This window comes from Lynx canadensis, chromosome A3 (assembly GCF_007474595.2).
Source record: "Lynx canadensis isolate LIC74 chromosome A3, mLynCan4.pri.v2, whole genome shotgun sequence".
Taxonomy (NCBI): domain Eukaryota; kingdom Metazoa; phylum Chordata; class Mammalia; order Carnivora; family Felidae; genus Lynx; species Lynx canadensis.
The window spans coordinates 34224755-34238149 of NC_044305.1; the positions used below are offsets into that span (position 1 = coordinate 34224755).

Consider the following 13395-nt stretch of genomic DNA (forward strand, 5'->3'; position numbering starts at 1 on the left):
CTGTAGGGGACATGTGTTTTTTTACTGACTCAGGCTTCTCACCTCTTTGGAAGTGAACCAGAAAAGAAGGGCCAGAAGACAACCTCTAAGGCACAACTCCCAAGGCATGAGCCCCATACCTGCATTAACAGGGTCTCAGGGCAGAACTGAGTCTGGGTCACTAACCCTTGCTCTAAGCAACCAAGGAAACAGTGCAAATATGTGGCTAGCTAAGGAAGAATGGGGACAAGGCCATTGAGAACGGGGAGGTCAGTGTGCTGAGACACCAAAATGTTGGATGAATTATATGTTAATGCCACTAAGATTGGTGACAAAGCTTTGGACGAAGAAGGCAGTGAAGCATTTGCCAAAGTCTTTGCTGAATGAGAGAGAGCTCAGCAGATGGCACAAGAGAGGAAATGGTAAAAGCTGGTTGGGGTGTCTTATGAGAACTGGAAACTCAAAAGTAGCATTGGGGGCAAAAACAACAACAACAAAAAAACAAAAAACTCACTCTCCAGTGTCTAGCCCCAGGACACCTGGGATGTGAGAAAATAAACAGCTATCACTTGAAAGAGAGTAGCAAAAGAGAAGCAAGATTTTCAAGGGATATCCAGGTTTTGATTGAGACAAATGGATTTACTAATCAAAGGTATCATATCTGACAGTAAAAAAATGCATTCAGAATTGATATCATTAGCACCTTAAAATATGTTTGCTATGATGTGTCTAGGGAATTTGACTTTTCATGATTTCTTAAACTTAGGCTACAATACAATAGTTAGAAATAAATAGCACCCTTCACTAAATTTGACAACAAAGTTTAATATGAGAGTGACCTTAATTCTGATCAAATCTTTAAATTTGTATCTGCTCCTGAAAGGGAGAACTCTTAAGTTCTCTTGGTTTTAATAGAAAAATCAATGGGTTTTTGTTTCATCTCCATAATCCCCCACTCTCCCAGCTTCTGCCATTGTCCTTTGTCAGCTCTCTAAGATCCAATCCTAACCTGGTTGGGCTCTTTGAGAAAATTGGGGGACAGATGACCCTGGTGCACAGTGAGTGCAATTTGGGCTCATCTGTCTGTTGATGGATGGACATAATCCTGGGAATGGAGACAACACATCCTAATGGAGCCTTTGCTGTGCTAAGGGATGAAGGCCTTAGTCACTGCACTGAACCACTACAGGAGGGCCCTCCCACCACCACCCTGCCCACAGTCCCCTCAGAGTCCATATGGGGAGCAGTTATATACTCTTAAAAATTTATAATCCTCAAGGTTCATTGAGTTCCAGGATGGGGAGGTAGATAAACACCAGGCACATTTTAAATCATGTTTATTTTATGTAGAGCATTGGCCTCTTGATCTCAGCCATTAAGTTGGCTTAGAGTGGCTCTCCCTATGCACCTGTCTATACAAGTGGTTCTTCAGTCACATCTATAACCCCAGAATCATGGGCTTATTGGACATCTCTTCATGGTCTCTGGAAGTAAACACATCCACACATTTTCTGACAGATAAAGAAACTAGAAAACAAAATCTAGCCCAGAATACTGCTTCTTCTCTCTGCCTGCCAGAGTTGGGGTTGGGGAATGACCAAAGAGAGCAGGAAACTCATCTCCCTGGTGGCTGGTTTGTCCAGCCCTGCTTCCTGCTAATGCGCATTTGCAGGATAGATTAATCTTGCTGAGATGTGGGTGGGTGGGTGGGTGGTGGGTAGGCTAGTAAGGCTGTGGGTAGTAGAGATGCCAACCTGTTTTGTACACAAATATACAGAGCAGGAATTCTCTGAATCAGGACTAGGTAGTACTGGGGTGAGACTCGTGAGGTACCTCACATGCAAAGTTTAAGGAAGCATTTGCTCTCAGTGTCATGTACATGCAGACTTGTCACCTAACAATGAGTGTGTCTTTACATTTTGCCCTGAGGCCCCCCACTTGCCTCACCATAAGTCCCAGCCTGCTCTGCATGATTGTTGGTAGGTAGGCTGCTTTTCCAGAAACCACTGTGTATGTGACATTGTAAGAAAGGGTAAAAGAGAAATGGGGGACAAGATCCTGTGTGATCCATCCCCCATTACCACTTCCCCCATCACTCACTTGGCTACAACTCTACTGGGCTCTGCTATTGCTTGACCATGCTAGGCAAGTCCCACATCACAGCCTTTGCACAGGTTCTTGGCCTCTTCCCGGAATGTTCTTCCCCAAGGTACCTGCATGGCTTACCTGTTACCTCTTTGAAGTCTTTCTCAAATGCCACCTTCTCAGTGAGGCATACTGGGAATACTCTCTTTAGTACCGTAACAAGCCACCTTGCCCACTCCCACACTCCTGATACACTCCCCACCACCACTTTATTTTTTCTATTTACCAAGTGGCACTTTATCCCCTCCTGCCACTCTGCTTAATTTCCTTAATGATTATGCTTTTTGTTCATTGTCTTTCTCCTTCTACTAGCATGTAAGCACCACAAAGATAGAACTCTTGGTTATGTTCCCTGATCCGTCCCAAGCACTTTGAAAAGAATCTGGCGTATAGTAGGTGCTCAATAAATGTGTATTTTTTTTAAATGAATCTTCCCATCCCAAAGCAAAAAGACAAATTACAGCACAGCTTTCTATTTTCTTCCTTGTCTCTGTTCATCAGATAAATGAATTTGGTCTTTCTCCATTTTCACGTGTGACATTCCATGTATGATATATTGGTGGGCAGTGAAAAGATTCTCCAAATGTTTGCCAGTTTTAGCTATCCCATTTATTTGGACTTGACCTTCATGGTGCAATTAGACTGTGTTCTGTAGCCAAAGCACATATTGCAGCAGCAAAATAAACTGATTACAGAAGTTCATCATTTTTATGTCATTACCGTTTATCTGCTCTCAATCTATGTAATCTGAGAAACTTCTGTGTGATCTATCCCCAAAACCAAAAGTTCCTATTGGCATTTACTGCTTATTTATTATATGGGCCAAAATAAAAAGTTATGTTCTGGGAAAAGGGACATGCTATAATTCAGTGTCTTCATGGAGGACTTTTTATTTTGCACTCCAGATTTATTTATTATTTATCTCATATATCTGCTGTTCTAGTTCCTTGCCTCATTGCCTTAGCCTTTCTGATGGTCATGACATAATAATTCGCCACTTGGTCTGCATTCTCTGTGCTCCCACTCAATCTTCTTTCTCCCCACACTGACCACCACCACCCCCGGGCTCCTTCATCCCCAAACTGCTCCTCTTTCTCCCCTCAGGCAGTGTCTGTGTTACCAGCAATTGTATAAGATGGAAAAGTTGGTAATGTGATAAAATAGATGATGAAAATATATTCAATTTGAGTATGTGGTTAAATCGAGCATTTCTGAAAATAAAGCTCTGAGAAAAATAATAATTTCGGATGCAATTTAACAGCTACATAAATGCTCACATAAAATGGATATCCAAATACATCCTGCTGTTGTCTGTCAGGGATAAAGGATTTCAAGGGCAGTTTTCCCCACTGTAGGTTAGTAATTGAGCCATATGGTTTATAGATTATTGAATCCAGTGTTAGAAGTCCCTGAAAAACAGTTTTGGCTCAATAAGGAGCAATTGAGCAGTAAGGTACTTTCACATCCAGTGTCCACTAATGATAGCTCATATGTAAGAACAAAACTTAAAGCCTATGACTGGTTTTCTCATCCTTGATAACCATGCACACCATACAAAATATTCCAAAGCCATAAAAAAATGAAAGTTCTATAGAAGAACTTCGAGATTTTTCAGGTGTTCCCAGCTAAAATTATTAGATGAAATCTAGTAAATGTTTTCTTTGGCTTTGAAGGTTCAAAAAAGGTTCCCTAAGCTGGTGGCTAAAGTTATGGTAGAGGTGGAGAGAGATGGACAGAAGGAGGGGGAGAGGATGGGAGGAAAAGAGAAAGGAGACTGTAGACGTTAAGAATGCAGTTTTGGAGCTGGTGCCAGGGTTCAGATACCAGCTCTCCCTTGGACTGGCCACAAGATCTTGGAGAAGCTCCCCTGTCAGACCTGTTCTCTTTCTTAGGAGCAGAATGGAAATGACAATAGCACTTACCTTCTAGGGTTGTTGTACGCATTCAGTGACCCTACTCAATACACAGACGTTGCCTAGAACCATGTATAGCAAGTAGTGAGTGCTCTGTAAGTGTCAGATATTGACATTATGGTTGAAATACAAAGGCCACACTTTAGCTTTTGTTTCTATAAATGTAATGGTTGTGGTATTATATATGCAAAGAATTCTTATAAATCAGGGTGAGGGTTGGGGGTTAATGAAGTCATTTGTAAGGCTGCTATGGTAGAGGCTGTAGATGGCCTCCACACAAAACCCCTGGTATTCACTTCACCTCCAGGAAGAAACCCAAAGTTCAAACTAAATACAGCCCAGCCTTTGTTAGAAGCCCAGTGGGAGCTGAGAAAGGTGTCCTAAGTCAAGGGCACAAGACCAGGATGTCTGAGGCAGGCAAAGAGGAGAAATAGGAGACACAGATTGGATGGTCTAGGAACCCCCAGAGCCCAGCTGTGGTTCAGGTCATCTCAGCAGCCTAGCTGTGGGAAGAGAGAACCAGACCCAGGGAGCCAGAAAGTTGGAGGGAGGCACAAAGTCCTCACAAGTCGCAGGCCCAGAAAAACACTCACATTTCATTTGCCAAATGTAAACAGAGACAGGCCCTTGGCCAGAGGCAAAACACCCTAAGAGAGAGGGGTTCTCACCTTCAGGCCTGACTCTCATCGGCCCAAATTGATCTGATGGGCCACTTCTACAATCAACCTTCATTAATGAAGGCAGTTGCAGTGATTCTCAAATAGCCAAAGGCAACAGTCATCCTCGGAAAGTTATCAAAGACTGATTACACTTTTATTTACTTTTATATTTGAAAGATTTTTTTCTTTAATGCAGCACTCAACCTTGATTGGAAATTTTGGCCATGAAATTGTTCAAGTTAACTGAGCTATTGTGTATGGAATGAATATTCAAACTTTTTAATAAAAATTAGATTTGCCTGTGGTTACATTGGATTTTAAGCTTTGCTTATGCCAATGATCACACTAGTCCAGGGGTTGACTACCTACCTTCCACAGGCCAATTCAACCTACCCCCTATTTTTATGAGTTAAGTTTAGTTGGAACATAAGCACATCCATATGTGCTTTACATATCATCCATGGCTGCTTTGAGTCTACAAAGACAGAGTTGAATAGTTGCCATAAAAATCATATGGCCAGCAAAGCCTAAACTACGTACTGTCTCACCCTTTATAGAAAGTATGCTGACCTCTGAAATAGTCAATAGAAGACTGAATTGGAACACAACTAAATAAATGATACTTCTCTTCTGTTAAGAATGTTAAGAATTCATTCATTTATTTGAAAATATTTAGTGAGTGTCTAGAATATGCCTTAGCACTTCCTAAGCCTTAGGAAGAGTCATGGAGCAAACTGAGTGCTTACTCTCAAGAAGCTAGTGGAAAGAAATGCTCTTAATAGTCTAGTGGAAAGAAATAGACAAAAATAAATACACAATATGGTACATGGAGACATGCCCTTTAAGGCAACATAAGTAAGTATTGAAGGAAAGAGGGGGCTAAGGTATGCTATTTTCAGCAGGGTGGTGGAAAAACACTTTAGTAACATGACATTTGAGAAAAGACCACCCACCCAAAAATAAGGGAGTAAGCTTTGCTTTCAGATAAGAATGTTCCTAACAGAAATAACAGAGATGGACAAATAAATGAAAGAGATGAACAGAGATAAAATCATGCCTGGGGTATTTGAGGAAAAGCAAGAAAAGATCAATGGATTATATCTGGGTGAGCAATGGGAAAGGAAATGTGGTGAATTTAGAGAGATAGCAGGTGCCGGATCTAATAAGGAATTTGGATTTCACTCTGTGAAATGGAAGGCCAATGAAAGTTTTATCCCAAAGGAGTAAAATCATCTGACTCATGTTTAAGAGCAATCACTGTGGCTGTGATATGTAATGTAGGGGGTAAACATAGAAGCCTCTGCTAGGTTTTGCTGCAATAACAGAACCCCCAGAATCTCAGTGGTTTAGAGCCACTCAGTGGTTTTCTCACTCAGGTTAGATGTTGGCTGTTGCTCAGATGAATATTGTCCGCAATCCATGTGGAAAGAACAGCCCAACGTGTAATATCACTGGGCTCATGGCGGAGGAGAAACAGAAATGGCAGAATCACATGATGGCTCTTAAAGATACCATGTTCAGCCGGTCATTTTCACACATTTTTCACTGGCCAAAACAAAGGGCATGGCCATGTCTATTGCCAACAGATCTCACAGGAAAGGATAGTGACTCTGTGGTAATGATGATGAAATCTACAACAGCAGTTATTGCAAAGATTTTGGGGTCAGGATGATAGAGGTGGACGTGCTGAGATGTGATTATATTCTGGATAAATTTGGGACTGGATTGCTGATGAATTAGAAGATATGAGAGAAAGAGAGAAGTCAAGAATGGCTCTAATATGTTTTGCATTTAACTGATACAATGGGGCCAAATTTATGAAATCAACAAAATCTAGCTCCTTTTTTATTCACACTCAACACCTACTTTCTTTATAATATCTATTTGCAGTTCTTTTTACAGCTTTGATCTTTGGTGGTTAAGATCATTGGCTGCATGAGAGTTACTGCAATAGTAAGAGCATAAAGTCTAGAGTCAGATATATTTTCCTGGGGTTTCTTGGATTCTCCTTTTTGTGACCCTGGGCAAATTGGCTAATATCTCTGAACCTCCATTTTACAATCTGTAAAATGGTGGATAATGTTTTCCTTAGAGAATGCTTATAGCATGAGTTAAAATATGTGTCTGGAACATAATAAATGCTCATTTTTTAAATGTTTTTTTTTCATTTTGAAAAGAGAGAGAGAGAGAGAGAGAGTGTGTGTGTGTGTGTGTGTGTGTGTGTGTGTGTATGAGCAGGGGAGGGGCAAAGAGAGAGGGAGACAGAGAATCCAAAGCAGGCTTCACCCTGTCTGCACAAAGCCTGACACAGCGGTCCAACCCATGAACTGTGAAATCATGACCCAAGCCAAAGCCAGATGCTCAACTGACTGAGCCACCTGGGCACCCTAATAAATGCTCATTTAATGGCAACTCTTATTTGTATTAATAAGAGTCTAAGAGGGAGGGTTTAAGGTAAGGAGGGAGGCACCAGCAAGGTAAGTAACCTGAGTTGATCTGAGAATAGATGCTCATCATGAGATGGGTCCTTTCCTTTTTCTCCCTGCATCCTCACAACAAGCTTGTGGACAGAGGCTTATCACCTTCACTTTACATATCAGCAAGCCAATGCACAGAGGCATTAAGTCATTTTTCCCAAGGTCACACAGTTTGTAAAGCCAAGAAGTAAGATTCAGATGCAAGCCTGTTTGAATCTGAAGCTTCTGCTCAAATAAATCAGGAATTTCAAGTCTTGGTGTTGCTTGCTATTTATAGTGCACTTATTTTTGATGGCATCAACTATCATAAAAGTTAAACTGATAATGTATGAAAGGCAATCTGTGAATTCACTTCTAAGAAACAGTGAGAGTGATTCTTTTGCTCCGTACAGGGAAATTCGTCTCAGAAGATACATGCAAATGTAGTACAGAATTAGAAAGGCTTATTTATACTCTGTGGCCAGGGAAATGGCTCTCTCACATGGATACCAACAAAGCTATGCATTGTTTAAGGGAGGTAGAGAAGATAGTGGAGAAGTCTTGGGCATATGGAATGAGAGTGGAAATTCTTATTTGGAAAAAGACTATGAAAAGATTAAATGCAACTAAAAGACAAAGGTATGAGTATACGAGTTCAATAAGGAAAACATACTGAAAAACTGATGCCCAAAGCTGGTGGATATGCATCAAAATCTGGTCCTTCATACATTACTCTATGCAACCAAAGATTAAAAATAATTTGGACAAATGTAGGAGACTATAAAAATATGCATATCCTTTAATTCAATAATTTCCCTTCTGAGAATCCATTCCCAGAAAATAATTGAAAATACTAGGGGAAAAAATGGAGATGTTCTTTGTAGAACTATCTGGATGATAGCTCTTTAAATATGTCTGTCCAACAGTTGGGTAATGGTTAAATCAATTAATACTACTACTCCCTAGAATTTTATACAGATTTTAAACCTTATGACATACACATTTTTTAAAATACACAGGTTGAGGAATGAAGTACTGATACATGTTACAACATGGATGAACCTTGAAAGCATGCTAAGTGAAAGACGCCAGAATGGAAAAGGCCACATACTGTATGATTCCATTTATATGAAATATTTGGGATAGGCAAATCTATGGAGACAGAAAGTATATTAGTGGCTGCCTTGGGCAGGTGCATGGGGGGGGGATGGGAAAATAGGGAGTGACTGCTAATGGGTACATGGCTTCTTTTGGGGGTGATAAAAATCTTCTAATTTAGTTGGGGATGATGGTTGCACAACTCTGTGAATATAGTAAAAACCATTCAATTGTACACTTTAAATGGTTGCTTTTAAGTAAAGTGATATCTCAAAAACAATGCTTAAAAAATACAAGTAGACTATTTACTATAATGAAAACCAAATTATACTAATAAATGAAAAACCCACTAGAAGTAAATATAACCAAATGCCAACAGTTGTTTGGCTCCCAGGGTGAATTTATGGGTGAAAACTGTTGCCTTCTCTAGTCCAAATTTTTTATAATGTGATTAGATTTCTTTCATAGGAATAATAACTAAATATAGGGCGCCTGGGTGGCTCAGTCGGTTGACCGACCGACTTTAGCTCGCTCATGATCTCACGGTTTGTGAGTTCGAGCCCCGCATCGGGCTCTGTGCTGACAACTCTGAGCCTGGTGCCTGCTTCTGATTCTGTGTCTCCCTCTCTCTCTGCCCCTCCCCCACTCATGCTCTGTCTCTCTCTTGTCTCAAAAATAAACAATAAAAAAAAGTTTTTAAAAAAGAAAAATACCTAAATATAACTAGCAAATAGAAGAATTGTTCTCTTTTACAATTGTGTCTCCCCCTCCACCAAATCAGTCTTCTTTCTTTCCACTTTAAGTCCAGAGTCAGAAAATGTATAGTTTGGCACCTCCTGCAATGCCTTCTGGTGATTTCAGGCCATTCCATACAATTCTATGAATGAAAAAGGCAGCCACATTAAGGGAAAATGTATATACACATTAGCATTCTGGCATATTAAATATACATGTGTTCTCATTTTTAGGAAGTGATAGAAGCAATTGCTGAGTGTGCATTTAAGACGTCACCTTTTCCAATTCTGCTTTCATTTGAGAACCACGTAGATTCGTAAGTATTCCACACATTCAATGGGGAGTCTTTTTCCCAAATAGGGCATGTTTAATAATTGTTCATCAGATTTAAGACCATTTGATATTATTAATGGTGTTCCTCAATTATGTTATATCTGAAGTGTCATGTTTTCATCTGCATATGATGGGATTCATTCATTCAAATCTCATTAACATAATAATCCAGTGGACTTGTGGAATCTTTTTTCAGGCCACAATAGGATTTTAAATTAAGGACTCCTCTTTTTGCAATGCAGGGGAATAATACATGTCTCTATTTCAATGGGCCACTTTTATAATCCTCCTTCATTAGCTCCTTCTATTGCGTGCAAATTTGTAGTCCATTTTGCCACATGAAAATGACCAGTTCCATACAAGCTGAAGCTGGTGGAGGGAAAGCTATAAATTCTATTCTGTCACCTGCACTTATGCAGAACTCAGACCACCAAATGCTCCCTCTTTCGTCTTCCCATTGGTTGCCCTTGTTTGCTAATATTTGTGAGTTGTTCCTATTTCAAAATAGCTTGCGTTTATCGCTAAGCCACACAAAGAAAAGATAGTTTGCCTAAAGTCTTTTATATTCATTTTATCACAAAATACCAGAGTAAGACACATTTATATCTAAAATATGGGTATTAGTTTACCCTATAGTTGCCCAATTTAAAGTGCTCCAAAATGAAAGAGTCTTCTTTGTATTGAATCAAAATTCAAGAAACTAAAATTCTAGTCCATGGAATTAATGTCTGAAGACAGATAGTGTATACCATTGTTCAAAAGAAGCCCTCTCTTCTTGTGAATGCTTCTTGTGAAGCCCTCTCTTTCATTTCAATGACCTAAGCTAGACTTCTCAACTAAAAGCCAACAGCACCTGTCCTAATTTGGTTCACAGGTTCCTTTTTTCCCCTCCTTCTTATTGAAAGTCTTTCCCAGATCACTTATTGATTCCCTTTTTCCAACTAGTTTGTGACATGCATTAACTCACCAGTTATTTAAGAATTCACTAAAATCTTAAAAGAAACAGTTTGGTCATGCACGAATTTCAGCTTGAGGAATTTCCAAGTACTTAAATGTGATTATTTGTTAATGTATACATGGAGAGAGACCTTACTTTGAAGTAACCAATTTTATAATTATCTGTATTTCTAGTCTGCCCTCAGGAAATCCATATTACATTTACCAGCTCTTGGTTCTGTTTCACTGGGAAACAGTCATCCAACGAATGATTTAATCATTTGGCAGATAGTTTTTCTAACACTTCTGAGGGTCAATTGAAGAGAAAATAATTGATTGTTTCACTGCTATTTCTCTTGGAACTAAAGGGAGCGCCTCTTTCGTTGCTGTATTTAATACCTCATTTGCTGTGACAGCTCTGACTTGCGCATGAGCATTTTCTCATCTCAGCCAGTCCGTTTGTAATTGAGCTCTAACAGTGCTTCAGCGCCTTCTTTCAGGCACTGTCGTTCCCAGACCTGTTGATGTATTACGTCCTTTTTAGAGAAATATCTCTAAATCTAGCACATTTATTTTCTGCGAGAAATGTTTTTGTATAAACTAGACAAGATGAAAAGCTATAGTTCCATTCTTGATTCTCACATCTGCTTCATTGAACTTTCCTATAAGGTAACCAGAGAGGTATCAACAACCACTACCACCAGAAACATAACAGCTAATATTTATTGAATTTATATTCTGTGCCCAGCAGCCTTCCAGATATAAGTTCATGTGACCCTCACCACAAACCCAGGTGCTCCTAAGAATAAATATTATTATGATAATCCCTATTTCACAGATGTTGGAACTCATCCCCAAAGAGAATGAGTAACTTACCCAAGGCCACCCCGCTAAGAGGTGACAGAGCTAGGATTCACACCTGGTTGGTCTGGCTTCAAAACTCACACATTTAACCAACACTATCCCTGTGCCTAAGCAGATACATCAGGAGCCTTCAAAACATCGAATTAAGGCAACCAGAGCATCCACAAGGCAACTGCCTGTAACTGTTCACTTTTATGTGGTTTGTGACCCTTAACCACAGGATATTTTTTGTGGTTTTCAACATCAAACATACAGAGAACCAAAACAGGGCTTGAAAACTAATTCCTGCATTGTACACAAAAGCCAAAAGATAGTACCACAATACTGCCCTTTCTGGTTTAAAAAATGAGAAATTTAGCTATTAAAAGTTTATTAATAATTCATATGTAACAAAAGAAAACCAAGGACACCATGATATTTACCCCAAACCATCGAGATAATCTGATGGCAGTGAAATGCTAAGATCCTGGAGTCTCTCGTGAGAGACAGTTGTTTGCTTCACGTTTCCATTGCCTTAAGCTTCACATATCAAAATTGCTCTGCTTCAGTCCTCTCCTGGGAGGGCTCACACACCCAAAGAAAAGTTATAAGCTTTCCCTTTGCTGGTACAACCCTGTGCTTGACATGTGGGCCACTCACCTCATTGCTGAACCCAGCGGCAGACATCGTTCTTCACTTGCAGCCCTATTTCCTACTAACCCTAGAAATTAATCTCCGAATCCTGCTCAACCCAGTGACCCTGGGACACACTTCCCAAAAACATCTGCAACCTGCTTGCCATTTCTAGTGGACCATTTTATTTTCCTGTGTGCTGCATATACAAAATGCCAGATTCAGAACTCTGGTTCAGGTTACAAAAGAAACTCACACTGGAAGAAAGGAAGAAATCCACTAGATCTTCTGGTTTTCTCTCCAAATACTTGAAATTACCTATCTGTGGACAACAAAGGGAAGTCTGCCATGAGCTGCTGGCAACTTCTCCTTCTCCACCTGCTATATCAGAATCCCATAAAATGCAGATTCCTGAGCTGCACTCCCACACCTGATTTTGAATTTGTAGAAATGAGACTTCAAAATCTTAAAAAAAAAAAAAAAAGACCCTAGCCAGCTCCGATCCTCCACCTAATTTGTAAGCTAGCATTTTCATTAAAAGAATTCTATACTGAATTCAAGTGAAGTAACCCCTGGTTCTGGTTCAGCCACAGATAATGTGAGATTTTGGACAAGGTCCTTAATCTCCTTGGGTAAGAGCTTCCTCATCTATAGAGAAGGAGGTTGGTTTAGTTCAACGTGGGGGGTTTACACCATGACATTTCATGGGGTGCATTCCTTTGTCAGAAAACTGACCACGTGGCCAGGTTCCTACATTTTAGGGGTATTTCATATATCCAGATGTGCCTGCTACGGCCCAAACTCCAAATGTATTTGTGAGTATTTCCTGTCACTTCATCTCCGTGGTAGCTGATGTGGATGCTCTGAGTGCTTCAGGAATTTTTATTCTTGCTCTGTAACTGCAGTGTGAATGTCTTTTACTTCCACAACTCTGACCCACAAAGTTGCTTTGTTTTCCTCTTTTTCTATTCAGTTTGCTCTCTGCTCTGAGTCCGTTCCCTGTCAGGTGGGTGTGTGAGTTTGGGGAGAACGTGAATAGCCTGATTACCAAGTAGCACATATTACTTCTTCTTGGAAAACTGCCTCTTGTTCTCTTCATTTCAGTTGATCTTGAGGTAGATTTTAAAATGTCTAGGTCAGACTTAGATCCTTGCTTCCCGGAGTGTGGTTGATCTGTGGGCCAGCGGCAGCCTCATCATTGAGGAGCTTGTCAGAAATGCAGAGTTGGGGCGGCTGGCTGGCTCAGTTGATAGAGCATGCAAATCCTGATCTCAGGGCATGAATTTGAGCCCCACAGTGGGGGTAGAGTTCACTTAAAAGGAAAAAAAAGAAATCCATAATCTCAGGCCCCATACCGATGCTGCCGAGGAAGCAACATTTTCTTAAGACCTCAGGTTATTTGGGTAAAGTGTCAGAGTGTTACCTTAAACACTGTGGACCTATCCATGTCAGAACTACCCACAGGCTTGTTACCAATGCAGGTTCCAGGACTCCTCTCCCAATTCAGTGAATCAGGACCTGGCCCTAGGCCCCAACACCTGAAGCACTAACAGCTCAGTGATTCTTTACTGGAATAAAGTCAGATTTTGCTCCAGCAAAATCCTTCCTAAAGCCTGGTTTGGGGACAGCCTGACAAAGGACAGAGGACTCTGCCTGCTACCTGCT

General features: G+C 40.4%; 1 protein-coding gene across 3 annotated transcripts in view; it reads left to right on the forward strand.

Annotated features, from left to right (window-relative positions):
• PLCB1 (phospholipase C beta 1) overlaps positions 1-13395 on the forward strand; it is a 702980-nt gene that overhangs the window by 529283 nt on the left and 160302 nt on the right. For all 3 annotated transcript variants that reach the window (XM_030310083.1, XM_030310080.1, XM_030310081.1), the window contains exon 12: positions 9219-9301. In XM_030310083.1, the coding sequence (XP_030165943.1) occupies positions 9219-9301 (83 nt within the window). The remainder of the gene's footprint in view (positions 1-9218; positions 9302-13395) is intronic.